The sequence below is a fragment of the Lampris incognitus genome, chromosome 10, assembly GCF_029633865.1.
Source record: "Lampris incognitus isolate fLamInc1 chromosome 10, fLamInc1.hap2, whole genome shotgun sequence".
In the NCBI taxonomy this organism is placed as follows: domain Eukaryota; kingdom Metazoa; phylum Chordata; class Actinopteri; order Lampriformes; family Lampridae; genus Lampris; species Lampris incognitus.
In genome coordinates this window covers 48712727-48731704 of record NC_079220.1, presented here as the reverse complement: position 1 = coordinate 48731704, position 18978 = coordinate 48712727, and the positions used below count along the sequence as shown (strand labels likewise).

General features: G+C 49.2%; 1 protein-coding gene and 1 long non-coding RNA gene across 2 annotated transcripts; both read right to left on the bottom strand.

Moving 5' to 3' along the window:
- Positions 1-1500: 1500 nt before the first annotated feature.
- LOC130119460 (uncharacterized) lies at positions 1501-2600 on the bottom strand. Its single transcript, XR_008810847.1, has 3 exons — positions 2150-2600; positions 1966-2027; positions 1501-1705 (listed from the first exon to the last, which is right to left on the bottom strand). It is a non-coding gene; the product is annotated as an uncharacterized LOC130119460 (long non-coding RNA).
- A 3914-nt stretch (positions 2601-6514) lies between these two features.
- Positions 6515-18722, bottom strand: gcgra (glucagon receptor a). The gene is made up of 13 exons (XM_056287962.1): positions 18586-18722; positions 16637-16733; positions 15063-15170; positions 14611-14714; positions 14247-14350; positions 13720-13918; positions 12006-12165; positions 11705-11765; positions 10418-10487; positions 8760-8848; positions 8442-8586; positions 7000-7041; positions 6515-6883 (listed from the first exon to the last, which is right to left on the bottom strand). The coding sequence occupies exons 1-13, from the start codon at positions 18637-18639 to the stop codon at positions 6515-6517; spliced, it is 1602 nt and encodes a 533-aa protein (XP_056143937.1). The 5' UTR covers positions 18640-18722.
- Positions 18723-18978: the final 256 nt, after the last annotated feature.

Below are 18978 nucleotides of genomic sequence, written 5' to 3'. Positions count from 1 at the left end.
TTATGATACATCTCTGGGTTACATAATGAAACCCTAACAAGCAGGTGTTATTTGAGGAAACGGGCCTTTATATAAACCTTTTACATCATATGTGGCGACACAAGTTCATGTGGTCTTTGTCGCACGCACCATGTGATCAATGCAACGATTGAAGGTGAAGTGTTTACCCCAACACTACCCTAAACCCTGTTGCTCTGTTAAAAGACATATTGTCTTTAAGTCGCCCGGTGCCCGGAGTGACGCCGATGTTGAATATTTATACCCAGAGGCAGACTGAATGCACATCTACCCTCGATTTTGCCTCTCACCTCCAGCTGCACTGCAACAGAGGATCCCTGGGAACAAGCGGCAGGCATGAGAGGCATGCGGCGCCTCTCTGCAGCCGTCAGAGACCTGGGGGAAGAGCGTAACTCACTGGCTTTATGGCCTAATCACAAGGATGCCGTTCGTCCACATCAGGGCGCAGGACCCAACTCAGAGGCCTTAAAAGGGAGCAGACGTAAACACTACAGACCTTTCCCCAATACTGTAACTATATACACTACGGTAGCAAGGCCCTCTTTTTGTCCCCGCGTACAGGGGCCTGGATGCTCAGAAGACATCAAGTGGATTTAAAGCCCCACCTGCTTGTTAAACAAACCCAGTTTCGGGTTGCTTATTTAGTGCTAATTTCAGCGTCATACTCTTTGAACCTTCACCTACGCCACTGCTGCATCTGGTGTCCTGTTGCAATTTGCCATTATAGGTCAAATGGTTTCTTCAAAATAAGTGGGTTTTATGGGGCAGTTTGGTCCGACCTGCCCAATGGACACCGGTCAGAAACAACAAAGAACACTGTGTGCTGTTTAACTGCACCTGACCCCAGGGCAGAATCAATACTTACCACGGTCTTACAAGCCAGACATACAGACAGACAGCCAGACTGATAGACAGACAGACAGATAGACAGACAGACAGACAGACAGACTGATAGACAGCCAGCCAGATAGACAGACAGACACACAGACAGGCAGCCAGACAGACTGATAGACAGACAGACAGACAGCCAGACTGATAGACAGACAGACAGATAGACAGACAGACAGACAGACAGATAGACAGCCAGCCAGATAGACAGACAGACACACAGACAGGCAGCCAGACAGACTGATAGACAGACAGCCAGCCAGCCAGATAGACAGACAGACAGACAGACAGACAGACAGATAGATAGATAGACAGACACACAGACAGATAGACAGACACACAGCCAGACAGACTGATAGACAGCCAGACAGACAGACTGATAGACAGCCAGCCAGATAGATAGACAGACAGCCTGCCAGATAGACAGACAGCCTGCCAGATAGACAGGCAAATAGACAGCCAGCAGGTTAGACAGGCAGCCAGATAGGCAGGCAGGCAGACAGACAGACAGCCAGGCAGATAGACAGAAAGCTCTCCACTTGTCGATAGTACCAAGCAGTCAAGACCTACTGTAGTGTTTTGCTCTCTTTTTATTTATTTTTTTTCTTACAAAGTTATGGATGTTTACCAATACAAAAGCACAGTAAGATAAAGTCACCTTTCACATATATATTCATTTATTCTTTCACCATTTGGACAACGTTTGGTAAGAGAGCACGAGATACAATGAACTGTATGCACCCGAACAGCTGAGTTTTGTCCGTAGGTTGGTTTATCACACCATATGCACACTGACCACCTTTAAGAGAGGATGAAACGGTACATTTGTATTTGGGCCTTTTAAAGAATACATTCAAACAGAACCACTTTTGGTCCAGGAAAGAGGGTGACCCTAATGGCTGGCTCCAGTGGCTTGAAAAAAGACAACACTTTGGTCACAAGTGGAATAGGATGTAAAAATACTTATATTAGACTTAAATTATAATACGAATATACTTTGATCATATTTTAGCCATTTATACCTGCATTATACAGATGTATGTATGTATCTAAGATTACCATTAAGAGGTGGACAGATTTCCTTTAATCTTGCTTCCCAGTATCAAATCCTCTCTCCTGCGCTGCAAAATAAGAAGAAGAAAAAAACAACCCTGTAAATTCACAACCGAGCACCGACGGTACCACTGTTTCCATCATCTCCCATCAGTTTTGGGTACTCTCCCATTGCAGTCCTCAGCCTCACCGAGCCAAAACCTAGCAGCTGGTTTGTTTGTAAAACCTAAGCAGTGCAGAAAAACAGTAGCTGTTATACAATCGGCGGCCCTCTGCTCTCCTTTAGCTCAGCGGCGCTGAAAAACACACGTGAACCACGCTGAGAGGGGTTTGTAGATGAATTCGCAGAACGGTTTCCCCTTTCCTCGTGCCTTATATAGGCCCGAGTTCCCGGAATGTCCTCTGGTGGGATGTATGTAAAGAGAGGGGACTGATAGACCGGGCCCAGCTCAGAGAGACCTTTGACCTTTGCGCTCCGCGTGAAGCCGCCACTATTGGTTTATGTCGGCCCCGAGCTCCTCCACCTGTGGCCAATAGAGGGGCTCCGGCACAGCAGATGAGGCGGCGCCGCTGTGCCTCATCTTGCAAGCACAACAGGAATGATTCATCCCATTGTGTCACATCCACAAATCCCACCTTTGTGTATAAATGTGTATCCTGGCGGTGGACACGTACACACATTTCAGACACACGTGAGGATAGAATTATACAATTGTACACACACACACACACACACAGACACACTCATACCACACACATACCAGCAGTCATGCATAAAAAAGTATTGACAGCAATCAAAAAAATCACTTGAACGAGAACATATGCTTACAGTATTTACCAATTATAAATTAACATTGTGCAAAAAGTCATACATACAACATCAAGCTGACCACATTTTAACAAAATGTTAAGCAACTCAAAGGATTGCTGAGCCCATTCTCATCCCATGACGTCGTGTATTGGCGCTATTTCCAAAGTGTGGCGATATTGTTGCAGCAGGTACACTGCGGCGGCCGCCTGAGGCGCGGCGAGACCACAACCTAACCTTAACATCCATCCATTATTCAAACCGTTTATCCTGCTCTCAGGGTCGCAGGGATGCTGCAGCCTATCCCAGCAGTCATTGGGCGGCAGGCCATCACACAGGGCCGACACACACACATTCACACCTAGGGACAATTTAGTACTGCCGAGTCACCTGACCTACATGTCTTTGGACTGTGGGAGGAAACCGGAGCACCTGGAGGAAACCCATGCAGACATGTAGAGAACATGCAAACTCCACACAGAGGACGACCCCGGATGACGCCCAAGGTTGGACTACCCCGGGGCTCGAACCCAGGACCTTCTTGCTGTGAGACGACCATGCTAACCACTGCGTCACTGTGCCACCCAAATTTAACAACCTAACCTTAGATGTTCAAAAATCAGGGCAGAAGTTACCATCAGCGTCAATATATATGTTGGCAGGGGGCGTCCGGTTGGCATGGTGGTCTATTCCGTTGCCTACCAACACAGGGATCGCCGGTTCGAATCCTCGTGTTACCTCCGGCTTGGTCGGGCCGTCCCTACAGACACAATTGGCCGTGTCTGCGGGTGGGAAGCCGGATGTGGGTATGTGTCCTAGTTGCTGCACTAGCGCCTCCTCTGGTCGGTCAGGGCGCCTGTTTGGGAGGGGGAACTGGTGGGAATAGCGGGATCTACCCATGCGCTACGCCCCCTGGTGAAACTCCTCACTATCAGGTGAAAAGAAGTGGCTGGCGACTCCACATGTATTGGAGGAGGCATGTGGTAGTCTGCAGCCCTCCCCGGATAGGTAGAGGTGGTGGAGCAGTGACCAGGAAAAAAAAAAAAAAAAAAAAATATATATATATATATATATATATATATATGTGTGTGTGTGTGTGTGTGTGTGTGTGTGTGTGTTGGCATGGGATGAGAATATGCTAGATTATTTATGTTATGCATAAGCTTTCCCCTCTTGAGGGAAAAAAGGTCCTATCTTCTGTGTTCAACAGCAAATGTACCCTTGTCGTTTCGCTTTTCTTTGCCAATAGCGGGTGTTGTGAACTGTGAATATGGTACATTTGTCTGATATGCCTAACAGAGAGATTTACACATGGTTCCACAGTTTGAGAAACTTTGTTCTAGACATCCACAGCACCTAGGAACAAGAAGAAAAAAAAAAGGGGGGGGGGGCAGAAAATTGAAAACCGAAGCAGGAGAGTTCAAATGGAGGTAATCTCATAAAACCGGATCCTAAATTAGCTCAGAGTTCACTTTGAAAACAATAAATACAACAATGACCCGGACCGGCCCCGGGGCCCATGCAGTCGTAGCGTTCAGTCTCACATGTGGAGCTGACAATAAGGAGGTGCAGACAGTGCACGCCGAAACCCGATGTGACAAACGGCTCTCCGGGGGGGGGGGGGGGGGGGGAGCGTCGAGGTCTGGTGAGTCACACCACGTCAGCACACTGCAGTTGCACAGTCTGCATGCATGATTATTTTCATCAGGTCAAAAAAAAAACCCCAAACATCTCCTATGAACAGAGCTGCTCTCGTGCCAGAGGTCACATGTCATTTCGAGTCATGGCGGCGGGTTCGTACTTTATGCGTGTGTGACCCCTCAGCTTGCGTCTGTCTTCCGGGACATTTTCATCATTGATCTGAGTGCCCAGATCCACTATCAAGGCTCAAGCTCAGGGGTCGACCGGGACTCTGTGATGCGTTTGCAGTTCACGTCTCCGGCGTGTAGACCGCACGACACCAGGGCGGCGGGGGATCACACAAGCATACTGGACGGAGCAGTACATCAGCTGTGTCCCTTGGAAAGAAAAAATGGCTGGACGTTTGCGATTCTTTGCAACACTCGTGTCAATACTCCAACTTCAGGGCATTAAGAAAAGACTCCCGGTCATTTGTCAAGTTTATGAGTCAGGCGATGATCCTCGTGCTAATAGCTTATGGGTTATTCGGCCATGCCGCCCCATCTCCCCTCGAAATGTCTGTAGGTACATAGGAATGAGTTGGTGAGAGCAGCTGCCAGGTTCTCATGGGTCCCGGAGGAGTCCACTTCTCAGCGAGGACGAAACACTGTGGTCCCGTCACGGTGTAGCGCGCTCCAGCCTGCTGCCATCAACGGCCACGTGTAGGCAGTCTGTTCGTTACAATGCATCCGCTGATTGCATTCGTTAGAACAGCTTTCATCAGGTAAGAGGGCAACAGGGCGCACGGGTGGCATGGCGGTCTACGGAATAGACCGCCATGCCATCGGTCAGTCAACCAAGCTGCATTTTTTATAGCGTTTTTATAGCTGCAACACACACACACACACACACACACACAGAGACACACAGACACACACACACACACATCATACACCGATGGCATGGAAGGTCGGAAATGCTGGTTTTCAACATGGGGATCGCCGGTTCGAATCCCCGTGTTATCTCCGGCTTGGTCGGGCATCCCTACAGACACAATCGGCCGTGTCTGCGGGTGGGAAGCCGGATGTGGGTATGTGTCCTGGTTGTTGCACTAGCGCCTCCTCTGGTTGGTCGGGGCGCCTGTTTGGGGAGGGGGATAGCGTGATCCTCCCACGCGCTACGCCCCCCTGGCGAAACTCCTCACCGTCAGGTGAGAAGAATGGGCTGGCCACTCCACATGTATGGGAGGAGGCATGTGGTAGTCTGCAGCCCTCCCCGGCTCGGCAGAAGGGGCGGAGGAGCAGCAACCGGGACGGCTCGGAAGAGTGGGGTAATTGGCTGGAGAAAAAGGGGAGGGCGGGTGGGGGAAGAGAAGGTGCAACAAATGAAGTTGGTTGGTGTTGGGTTTGGTTGGAATGACAGCCTGCATACAAATGGGCTGGTGATGAGGCGCGGTCAGAACCGTACGGTATAAGGTACAGGCAGCAGAACCAAACTCCAGCCTGTTCCTGTTAGAGCTTAATGGGCCAACGGATCATTTACAAACGTCCTCAACTCACCAAAAACGTGTGACTTTCTGTTACGCCTGTCAACGTCTTGTTCCATTCGCGTGGTCCTTCCTTGTGTACTCGGGCGTTATGTTATTGTCCAGTTTGTCACGTATCTCCGGTACCACAAAACACATATTCGATGCACAGCACAAATCAATTCGAAAGCTTGCAAGCTAAGACCGTGTTTTTTTTTTCTTTTATGGTTATTTGAGGTTTCCGTGTATTTTTTTCTTTTTCTTTTCTGGCAGTCCTATTATTTTACATGGCACACGTTGCTTACTTGAGTCGCTGCAGTGTCTGAACGTGCAGCAGTGTCCTGTGCTGTCGGCCAAACATCTACAGAAATCCCTTCTTCTCGTGTGGATCCTCCGTTCCCCCTGGCTGTGCAGCGTGATGGGACAGCGCCCCCTCTCTGGGCCAAGACGTTTAGCTGTAGATAACTCCGTGAGCCCACGTAATACCGCTAGGCCCCTTTGGTCACAGCTGCTCAAACTCGAGGGGCGAAGTGCAGGAGCTGGATGAGAGCTGAGAAGGCCCTGCCGTTTTCTTCACGGAGGTGTTGTGTCCCACATGTCCCTCACAGGTGGCTCTCTGCATTGCCTCTGGGAACCTTGTAACACTGCGTCTTGTCTGTCTGGCTGATGTCCTCCACCAGGGTGCAATTGCTGAGGCACGCGCTGTCGCTCGTACAAGGGGTGCACTGGCCCGCCCCCTTCATGTGGCCCATGCCGTTGTGGCAGCTGACCACGAGCATGTGCTTCTCCTCGGGGCTGCAGACCGGGGAAGTGGCGGTGGCGATGTCGGGGAGGCGGGGCAGGCGGGGGCCGTGGCTCAGCAGGCTGCCACCCTTGATGTGATGGGGGTGGCTGTAGGTGTGGCGGTACTCCTCCTTGATGTTCCTCCCCAGCTTCCAGCGCTTCCATTTCTTCAGCACCTCTGACTGCACCTGAGAACAGAAGGCGTTCCAGTTAGGGGGATGGCGAGACGGGCCGGGCGAAAGAGAAACAAGGGGGTCAGACGGAGCCGAGGGAAGTGTGTCACTGGGCGGATGAAGAGACTCACCTCTTTGTTGACGAAGCAGTACAGGATGGCTACCAGCAGACCCTGTGGGGGCAACCGACTCCGAGTCAACATCTCATAAACGAGTCATGGCTCACCATTCAAAACACATACAACAACGTGGTGCTGAGGTCACATGACAGACCAAAAAAAAAAAAAGCTTGTGAATATTCATTCAAATGTGGAGCCAAATTTGAGTCGAATTTCCTGGTGAAAACACAGCCGGGAAATAAAACAGATGCGCTGTCTAGTTTTGACACTACGACGCCGTCGTCCAGAGGAAGGCTATTCTTTCAGCAGCTCCCCAGGACCAGCGGAAGACGACAGGGCTGCGGCGCCCATCTGGCCATGTAACGCTCACACCTTTCTGGTCACATCGGACAGGCTCCATATTTCTCACTTTAAAAACTGAACCGCTCTCCGTCTCTCTCTCTCTCCCTCTCTCTCTCTCTCTCTCACACTTCAGGCCTCTCTCGCTTCCCTCCAAACAAACACTCTCTTTCTCTGTTCATCAAGACAATTCCAGCGATGCTTGGCCATGAATCTGACAGGGCTCAGCTGTTCGGCCTTAACAACATGTCATGTTTTTGTTCACGGTGTGAGTCAGCCAGTAAGCAGTTTGGAGTGCACATTATGTTAAAGTAATCTTTCTTGCCCTAAAAAGAATAACTACAGTCCTCGTCTGTGTTCTGTAGTAACTCGACATCCACGGGACATAATCTGGGCGACTCGGCGAGCGAGCTCATCTACTGCAGCCATTACGTCTGGATGAGACTCAGATAACTGGCAGTCAGAGATGATGGGGGGCTTTTTTCCCGTTTCCCCCCCCCCTTTTTTCCTCCCCAATTGTATCTGGCCAATTACCCCACTCTTCCGAGCCATCCTGGTCACTGCTCCACCCCCCTCTGCCGAGCCGGGGAGGGCTGCAGACTACCACATGCCTCCTCCCATACATGTGGAGTCGCCAGCCCATTCTTCTCACTTGACAGTGAGGAGTTTGGCCAGGGGGATGTAGCGCGTGGGAGGATCACGCTATTTCCCCCAAGTTCCCCCCTCCCCGCCCCGAAGAGGCGCCCCGATCGACCAGAGGAGGCGCTAGTGCAGCGACCAGGACACATACCCACATCCGGCTTCCCACCCGCAGACACGGCCAGTTGTGTCTGTAGGGACGCCTGACCAAGCCGGAGGCAACACGGGGATTCGAACCAGTGAGCCCTGTGTTGGTAGGCAATGGAATAGACCGCCGCGTTACCCGGACGCCCCCCAAGATGATGGTTAAAAAGCAACAACTCGTTGTTCATACAGTAAAATGTGATGAGATAATTACAACACAGCGTTTGCTTTCACTATGAAAAAATAAAAGACAATAATTATGAGATGCCCTTTTCCTTGCATTGTAAGAGCAGCATCTGCTGCACCATTCGATTAATGTTTTTTTTTCCAACCTGGAAGGAAGAGAAGAGGAGGTCGATGAAGAGCTTGGTGAGACGCAGAGCGACCGTTGTTTTGGTGGACTCGTCCGTCACAAAAATGAACATTACCTGATGGATGCCCAGCAGAGGGATCAGGGTTAGAGTCGACTTGGCCAACCTGAGACGATGAGAGAGAGAGAGAGAGAGAGAGAGAGAGAGAGAGAGAGAGAGAGAGAGAGAGAGAGAGAGAGAGAGAGAGAGAGAGAGAGAGAGGAAGGTGTGGGCATGGGATAATGGCAAAATGTTTCAATACAGATGAACGAACGGGAAAACCCGGAAAGTGGAACTCACCTGAACTTGTAATCTGTGTATCTCATCTGGTGCGCTCGCAATTTTGACACAAGAATCTTTATGATGTGGATAAAGATGAGGAAGTTGATCTGTTAAAGGTACACAAACAAATGCATCAAATAAGATATATATAATCTATATACGTTTATCTTTTTTAACATTACAAAATGGGAACAGACAAGTCTTGACATCCCTACGCATCATCCATAACAGCTATGCTCTTCGGAGAACCCCGTTGGGACCAATTGGCATTTTGCATGTGCCACTGGTGAGAGTCCCTTGCTGGCTGATCTTTGGATTTCCATAATTAAGTGCATTGCATTTAATGGATGGCATTTATATAGCGCTTTTCTAGCTACAACAGCCACTCAAAAGCACTTCACAGTCAATGAATGCCTCACATTCACCCACCCCCCACCCACCCACCGACTGACAGCGGTGTCGGCCATGCAAGGTGCCAACCAGCTCATCGGGGGCAGTTTAGGTGTCTTGCATTTTTGCAAGGAGGAGCCGAGGGCTGAACTGGCAACCATCCGGTTACAAGACGACCTGCTCTACCTCCTGAGCCACCGCCGGCCCAGTTAGGCAAATAAACCCCTGTCTGTGCCAAGCCTCTCAAACGTCCACTGTGATTTGTCTGAAGACGTGAACCTGTAGGTGCATTTCGAAATACGAGACAAAAACACGTTTTGGGACCCACATGTCAAACAATCCGGCAGCCACTCTCCCAAATGGCTCATACGTGAGTGCAGTTTCAATTCAAACCAATGTCTCGGGATGTGACAGGGGCATAAAGAGGGAAGCGGCGTGTCAAAGGGAGGGGGTGGGGGGGTGGGTGGAGGTGGAGGAGGATGGGGGGGGGCAAGTCACAGGAACCAAACCTCCTGTCTCTGCAAAAACTCAAACACAGGAATTCCTGTGAGATACAGGCCACTTAGAAGAACGATTGATGAATGGAAAATGCCTGGACGTCTGTGTAAGTGACCTGACAGGGCGGCCATGAAAAATCTGGCTCTTACATAAGCTCGGAGCTGACCTTTAAGGAGCACCACCTACTACGAGGAGTCTGGTCAGAGCGGGGGATAAGGTTGCTGCTGCTGCTGCATCACGGTTTTGCTAACAAAGATTAAAAAATCATATTTCGGAAAACCTTAAATACCGACATCTTTCCCCAATGGTGACAGCTGCCTGTGGTACTGTGTATGCTCCCCTAGGTGAACGGAGAGAAATGGTGACAAAAAAAGTGGATGCAAATATCCATCCATCCATTATCTGAACCGCTTTATCCTGCTCTCAGGGTCGCGGGGATGCTGAGTGGAGCCTACCCCAGCAGCCGTTGGGCGGCAGGCGGGGGAGACACCCTGGACAGGCCGCCGGGCCATCACAGGGCCGTGATTTGAATAAGTGAAACGTTTAGAGTGGAAGTCCCCACACGGATATGTGGAAACTCCCTGATGAGCATTGTGGGAAAAATAAAATAAAATCGTGACTTATTACAAACACATGACCACCACGGTCCTCTCTCCGCTGTCCTCTGCATCTTTGTACTTCGCCTAGCAGAAGGCAGAAATATGGAGAGAGAAGCTGGGAGAAAGGGTGCCAAGGGTGAGAGAAAGAGGTGTGTGTGAGAGAGATAGAGAGAGAGGCGGGGGTCTTACCACAACCGCCAGCAGTATGGGGGTGCGGATAATCCACCAGTAATGCATGCTTGTATTTTGCACCCAGCACCTGTAAGGAAACGATGAGAGACACATTACTGAGAGTCGTGCAGCCGGATCAGCCGCACGTCTTACGGAGGCGACCACCGCCTCTTATCCCTGCACCCTGCAGGCCCAGGCTAACACCCGAGCGAGCACGAGCGAGGGAGACGAACGCGTGTTTTTCCACGGCCGGAGGCCTCGTGAAAGACGGAGGCCCGAGCTGCTCCGCAACCGGAAGTCGGAGGGACAGGAAAGGGGCGCGCGGCGCTGCCGCCCCTCTGCTAAGAGCTCTTACGTAATGACAAGAGGCGTCGGTGACTGGTGAGTCGTGCAGGTCCCTGTCTTCCCTCCGCCGCCGACGTGTGCGCGTTAGACCCACAGCGGTTGCGTAACCGGGATCTGCGGGCGCTGGATTTAATTTAAGAATGAAATATTGAGAAGGACGCTATAGTCGCTCCGTGTGACCCACTTCCGACCAGAACCGCCAGCCGGACGGAGTGTGGCGCAGCTCTTATTCGACTCTCTGCAGGGGGAGAAGGGCTGCCTGTGAGAGAAGTTTGGCTGCAGCTGGTTTCCTGTGCTACGGTTCAGCTTAAATAGAGTATAAATAAACACGCTCTTACCCAGTAAAAAGGTAAGACCGTCTTTTCCACCACCACCCCCCAACCGCATCCGGCCAATTACCCCACTCTGCCGAGCCGTCCTGGTTGCTGCCCCCCCCGATCCGAGGAGGGCTGCAGACTACCACACGTCTCCTTGGATACATGTGGAGTCGCCAGCCGCTTCCTGTCACCTGCGTTTCACCAGGAGGACGTAGCACGTGGGAGGATCACGCTATCCCCCCCCCCCCCGAACAGGCGCCCCGACCGACCGACCAGAGGAGGCGCTAGTGCAGCGACCAGGACACACACCCACATCCGGCTTCCCACCCGCAAGAACGGCCAATTGTATCTGAAGGGACGCCCGACCAAGCCGGAGGCAACACGGGGATTCGAACCGCCGATCCCCGTGTTGGTAGGCAACGGAATAGACCGCCACGCCCCTCCACCTCAGTGCTGATAGGTCCCCCCATCATGACCACGAAGCAACACGTGACAAACACCCCCGAGAGGCTCTGATGCCCGGCCGCATGTCTCCAGTTCCGAAGACGGTGCAAACGGACATTCTGGCAAATTAAAGAGATAAAGGGAAAGACAAGAGAAAGAGGAAAAGGAATGAAGCGAGAGAAAACCTTCGATGACTTACTTTTCATTTTCATACAGGTATTTAAAAATCACCCAGGGGACGAGGAAAATTAATGGCGCACCTGTGAAGAAACGAAAGCGGCTTTAATGGAGAGCAGCCATTTCGCCGGACACGGTTAAAGCCTATCACGATTATCCGCTCCGACCTAACTTCCCTGCTGCAGCCTTCCCGAGAAGACACCTAACAGCCTCCCATTAACCCGCCATACCCACACTCATTATCCCTGATGTAGACACACTCGCCACTCATCCATCCACCTCCCCCACCCACACACACACACACACAGGCCTGGCCAGCTCACCCCAGCCGATGCACAGGTAGATATTGAAGTAGTTCCTCTCGGTGAACACCGTGATGACCAAGAGGTTATGGAGGTAGATGCCTTCCACCAGCAGCCAATAGCTGTTGGCCATGATGCTGTACTGCATCATCACCACCGCGATGCGGCAGCTCACCGTCGTCTGCAACAGACAGCAATCCATGTTCTCGTTTTTTGTTTTTTTCAATTTTATTTTCATGCAGTCATTATGAAACTCATCCTCCCATTCTTTCGCCCTGCTTTGCAAAACACATCTTTTTTTTAAATATTAAAAATATTTTTTAAATATTTTTCATATTATTTAATTATTTTAATATAAATATATTAATTTGAATTGAATATATTAATTTAAATATAAATATCATTTTAATATAAATTAATACATTTTAATATTAATATTACATTTCAATATTTTAATGTTAAAATATTTTTAATATTTTTTTTAAAAGAACTATTAAAAAGGCTTTTGTAATATCTGATGAGCACAAACACACCTGCATAAGAAATCACCCACATGGAATCACTGACTGAAAATGACTACTGTGACTTCGTAAACTTCCTGGTGGAAAATCTTTCAGGTGTTTATCTCATTTTATTACTGCTGAAAATTATTCTTAAAAAAAATCTAAGTATTTGCATTCCTTGTTTGATTCCAACAGTGTGTTGGCGGTGTTATTTCTGATGAGCGGCCGCGCTTTACACATGATTACAGCTTACGAAACCCCCTGTTTCACTTTGTCCTATGCATGTTGAAGCACCATGTACCTTCAAATGCGATGAAATGCATGTGCCCTAGCTCTCTCAGCCCTTACATATATATATATATATATATATATATTTATATATATATAAGGAAATAATAAATAACAACAACAACAATAATAAATCAGAAATCCCACACCATAATAAATCACTGGCGTTATGTAAGGAGCCTACTGTTCATTATTCTGACCAGCTGGGAGTAAAAACTGTGCTTGAGGTAGTTTGTCTGTTCCCCTGATAGAAACTGACCAGGGTTTTTGTGGACATTATGAAATTTTCTAAGACATCTCAGAAAGTATAGCCTCTGTTGTGACCTCCTAACGACACAACCGGTGTTTAGAGACCAGGAGAGGGAGTCTGAGATCTGGACGCCTGAAAACCTGAAGTTCCTCACAATTTCAGCAGGGACACTGTTGATGTAAACTGGCGTCTGAACTGTTCTGGACTTCCTGAAATCAACAATTCTCTCCTGTGTTTTCTCAACATTTAGGGGAGAGGTTGCTACCTTGACACCTTACGGATCGGTCCCTCACCTCATTCATTCATTCATTCACACCATCTTATTGTAATGCAGGGTAATGTGGGGGGGGGGTTACCCCAATAAGCATGGGGGAAGGCCCAGGGACACAACGGATAGGCAGGTGGTTCATGACGGGGTCTGCACACTCACTCACTCAGACACCATCTATAGTAGGTATAAGCCATTAAGCTAACACATATATCTGCAGGAGACTCCACACTAACACAAGTAGAACATATGAACTCAGCAAACCCAGGTTAGCACTATGCACCACACCGCCATGGCACCACACCGCCATGGCAACACAGCGCCATGGCACCACACCGCCACGATGCCTTCCCTGGATGCCCCCTTGATATTTTGAAGGAAATGGGAAACACTGACTCATGACTCAGCGGTGGGGTTGTTAATGACCTCATTGTTGACCAGCAGCTCCACCGGTTGTATGGACGCCCTGGGGAAACCCCGCTCCTGGTCGCTGCCGATGTCGTGCGATGCGATGCTGAGGGCCGAGGTCTCCAGCAGAGCGTCTTTGATTAGGATAGACAGCGCACGCAGGATGAAGGAGGCAAACAGGTTCATATGGATGTTGTTCCTCATGCAGTGCAACTTCCTGTTCGATGGGGGACAATGTCGGTAAAATGCGCCTGTGGGCCCACACACTTTTCTGTCTAGGGTACTGACTGCTCACTACTGTGGTACGGGCGGCCATTACGTCAACCGAGAATGGTTACCTTATAGAAAATCACTGTGAAACTTTCTTGCTGCTAGCTGGTGGTCACATTTTGGATTTACTCTTTGTGACGACAATAGCTGCAGTTGTTACTTTCCAGAGGAGCGTATTCATGGTGTAGAGTACATCTTAATGTTGGTCATGCATTCAAAATCATCCTGGAAGTATTTCTACCGTACTTTCATTTCATCAGAAAATCTTCCATCACCTGAAGGATATGAGGATGCCAAGTGCCAACACCAAAGCCACGAGTGACAAGGAGTAGCCCACGGTGTACATGATCCGAAACTTGCTGAGTATCTCCCCATAGTTCTGCCGTGCACGCACACACACACACACACACACACACACACACACACACACACACACACACACACACACACACACACACACACACACACACACACACACACACAAGTCAACCATCTTTAAGTTCCATTAGTATTTCATGTGTATGTGTTGTTGTTCTTATTTGTGAGCTGGCTGAATCACGTGACGGCGGCGAGGCAAAGCTGTGTTTTGGAAACGATTCTCTTCTCTTTCAACACTCAGACACAGTAAAGGACAAATACATTTCTTACCAGACTCGGATCGTTTGATTCGCACTCGCTGGTGTTCTTCACTGTCACCCACTGCCCATTTGCATCACATTCCTTATGCACCATGCCGTGCTGGACTAGAACACACACACACACATACACACACGCACGCACGCACACACATATACACAGACTGACATTTACTGCAGTTTACAGCCCTCTGCACATTATTCCACTCTTGATAGAACACTGTCCTTCTCTACAGTAATATGTGTATATATATATATATATATAAAATGTGATATATAATAATATAATATAATATCACTATATATATACATCAGCTGTCATATATGTGTGTATATACACATATATACACATATATGTATATGTATGTATGTATATATGTATGTATGTGTGTGTGTGTGTGTGTGTGTGTGTGTGTATGTATATATATGTCCTGTAATCCACGCTGAGCTCTTTACCTTTGTAGTGCCATGGCAGGTACCATGGACACGACACGCTGACGGTGGTGTTGGGCAGTCCATCTGGCCAGCATGCATAATAATCGAAACTCCTGTTGCACACCAGGCCTGGGGAACAAAGCACGCAAAACAGTGTGAACCCTCTGCAAACAAACACTGGAATGAAACGCAAACGTCTTCACGTGCCACTGGTCGTTTCTGTGTGTTAAATGTACAGTTTTGGTTGTGATCTCAGTTTCGTGTGGTCATTAACGTTTTTTGTCGTAGCTTTTCTGACGAGGTTAGCGCGGTGATTTCACCACGTTGATAAAAGACTAGTGTGATTACACCTGCCTGACCGCCATGTTGTTGCTCCTGCATGATGAGTCCATGGTGCCTCAGCCTGTCCGATAACTACGACCTGTTATAACTGCCAAATGTGGTAGTGAGTCTTCAAGAAAGCCTGTCTGATCATTTCTTCTGCCCGTCTTTAGATTTTTTTTAATCCTATTTTAGGCATCAAACTAGTCCTGTTTCCCACTCTGTCTGACACGTGACCGTCTGCCAGAGAAGCGGGTCCAGGTTCGCACAGTAAACCGCTGCAAACTGAGCAGTGGCCCTGCAATCAGCTGCATCCACCGTGCGCCATGTCTGCATTTGGACACCTTTGGCATGCGCAGTTTCAAATGGATGAGAAGTGGACTATGCCGTTTACAAGTGCTGATAAATGGAAGGGATGAGCAAAAATCTGGGTGCCCTAATCAGGACCAAGTTGCGCTCACCCCGATTCTGACCTCACCCCGATAACAGGATAAAGCGTTATATGAGCGCCATAACGCCATGCGTGGTAGCGTCTGTCGATAATGATAATAATCATATTGGGCCGCCATATCTGCTTAACAGCCGCTTCTCTGCTTCCTCTTCAAATTCACCACTTCCTGTCTTCACCTTTCCCAGTTGGCTGTGATGAAGAAGATGTAAAACATTATGCACTTTATTATTTTTCCGGTGGGTGGCCTGCCGGGACTAACCCCTGAAAGAGTATTCATGACATGCCGGTGATATCATGTATTAAGGAGAGGGCGTCCGGGTGGCTCAGCGGTCTGTTCCGCTGCCTACCAACACGGGGATCGCCGGATCGAATCCCCTTGTTACCTCTGGCTCGGCCGGGCCGTCCCTACAGACCCAATTGGCCTTGTCTGCGGGCGGGAAGCCGGGTGTGGACGTGTGTCCTGGTCGCTGCACTAGCGCCTCCTCTGATCAGTCAGGGTGCCTGGGGGGAGTAGCGCGCTACGTCCCCCTGGTGAAACTCCTCACTGTCAGGTGAAAAGAAGCGGCTGGCGACTCCACGTGTATCGGGGGAGGCACGTGGTAGTCTGCAACCCTCCGGGAGAGGGGGTGGAGCAGCGACCGGGACGGCTCGGAGGAGTGGGGTAATTGACCAAGTACAATTGGGGAGAAAAGGGGGGAACCCCCCCCCCCCAAAAAAATGTATAAGCACGCTAATGTGAAATGTAAAGAGTAGAGGACAGGGTTACTATATTTCAGTTTACCGAGCTCTAGATGAGCAGAGGTGGGGGTTCTCACCAGCTCACCTGTGCTCGGTGGGTCTCGGCTGTTGTTTCGGGTGCACTCCTCCCTGTACAGCGTCCAATTCTCCGCCAGCTTATCCAGGTTAACGGCAGGGGACACCTAAGCACAGAGTACATATAAGGACATAGCAACCATAGGATATACTGTCACGCAAGGGCCTTCTATCCCAGGACTATTGGGCACAGTTTAAAGAAGAGGACAAGGACAATGTACAGAATAACGGCTCCCACCAAACGCGCCGTGATGTACTAGGTGCGTCCGCTGAACTGATGTTCATTTGTTTCACTCCACTCCTTATTTACCTTAATGTTAAACAGCCCATCCCGGGGCGGGGAGGGTAATCCATCAAAAAGACACCCCGTCCCAATTTATTATGATTTCGGTATGGGGGGCCTGGGGTATAGCCGGCTGTAGCAGCAAGCCATGCAGGCTCCTTCCGCAGGGGCCACTCGCCTCTTTCACTCACCAGAGGGCCTGTTTTCACCGCGGCTCCCTATTTCCTCGCCCGTCCTGATAGCTATTTCAGATAGCTCATCGTTCTGCAGCAGCGGGTTTCAATCTGGTGCTCAGCTGCCACCACAGCGCTGCTGGCTTTCTAGTCCAGTCAGTAATGTGCCTGTTATGCAAGTTATATCCACCCCGTGAGAGGGTTTTCATCCTGCCTTCGAGTGCCATCTGTAATAACAGAAATGCGACCTCAAATCCAGAAGTCGCACAGGAATGCCCCTTCAAGTCGTAATTAGTGCAAGTGGGAAGTTGGGAGATCATGTTGATACACGGGTTCCCCAGTTGTTTCTGAGTTTACTGTGCGTTTCAGTCTTCATCATGTCAGAGAGAAGTGGTTGTTGTTTTTTTTTCTGGAGCGGGTGGAGAAGAGTGTCAGGAGTGATTTGCGACACAAGGGTACCAGTTAAAGGGAAGGTTTACGAGATGGTAGTGAGACCAGCTATGTTATATGGTTTGGAGACAGTGGCGCTGATGAAAAGACAGGAGGTGGAGCTGGGGGTGGCAGAGTTGAAGATGATAAGATTTTCACTGGGAGTGACGAAGAAGGACAGGATTAGGAAGGAGTATATTAGAGGGACGGCTCAGGTTGGACGGGTTGGAGACAAATCAAGAGAGGCAAGATTGAGATGGTTTGGACATGTGTGGAGGAGAGATGCTGGGTGTATTGGGAAAAGGATGCTGAATATGGAGCTGCCAGGGAAGAGGAGAAGAGGAAGGCCAAAGAGGAGGTTTATGGATGTGGTGAGGGAAGACATGCAGGTGGCTGGTGTGACAGAGGAAGATGCAGAGGACAGGAAGAGATGGAAACGGATGATCCGCTGTGGCGCCCCCTAACGGGAGCAGCCAAAAGTAGTAGTAGTAGTAGTAGTAGTAGTAGGAGTGGTAGTAATAGTAGTAGTAGTAGTAGTAGTAATAGTATTAGTAGTAGGAGTAGTAGTAATAGTAGTAGTAGTAGTAGTAGTAGGAGTAGTAGTAGTAGTATTAGTATTAGTAGTAGTAGTAGTAGTAATAGTAGTAGTAGTAGTAGTAGGAGTAGTAGTAATAGTAGTAGTAGTAGGAGTAGTAGTAATAGTAGTAGTAGGAGTAGTAGTAGTAATAGTAGTAGTAGTAGTAATAGTAGGAGTAGTAGTAATAGTAGGAGTAGTAGTAGTAGTAGTAGTAATAGTAGTAGTAGGAGTAGTAGTAGGAGTAGTAGGAGTAGTAGTAGTAATAGTAGTAGTAGGAGTAGTAGTAGTAGTAATAGGAGTAGTAGAAGTAGTAGGAGTAGTAGTAGTGGTAGCCTACTCTACAATTCTCCCACCGTGCAAATGACCGCTTTGCCCACACGCCATCTGAAGTTTGCGTTCAGTAAAGGTCCTTTAGGCCTCCATTAACCACCGGATGTGATGTTATCGGTAAAGTGTGAGTGAAAATGAGAGTTTGTGTGTGCTCTCTGTGGGCTCACCTGGGTACTGGAGGAGACGGTGAGTATTGCCAAAACGAGGAACACTTGTGACATCCCTTAGTCCTGCTGTCGATGCTGGGAGGGGTTATTGAGGGACGAGGATGGAGGGGGGAGGGGGTTCACCTCATATGGGGGGCTTTATCAAGGCTCACCACACTGCCTGGATGACACAGAGACACACAACCCCATCAAAGGTCAATATACGCACACGCTAGCTGATATCCTAACCCACTAGTAGGCGCTGTTATCGAGAGCGATTTCGGATCGAGTAGGGATCAAACATCTCACCCAGGTATTGAACCATGAAACCTTTGGGTAGTGGGATGATCTCTCTACTCACACTAACCTGAAGAAGAAGAAAAGAAGACAGCCAATATGTGGGACGTTTTCCCA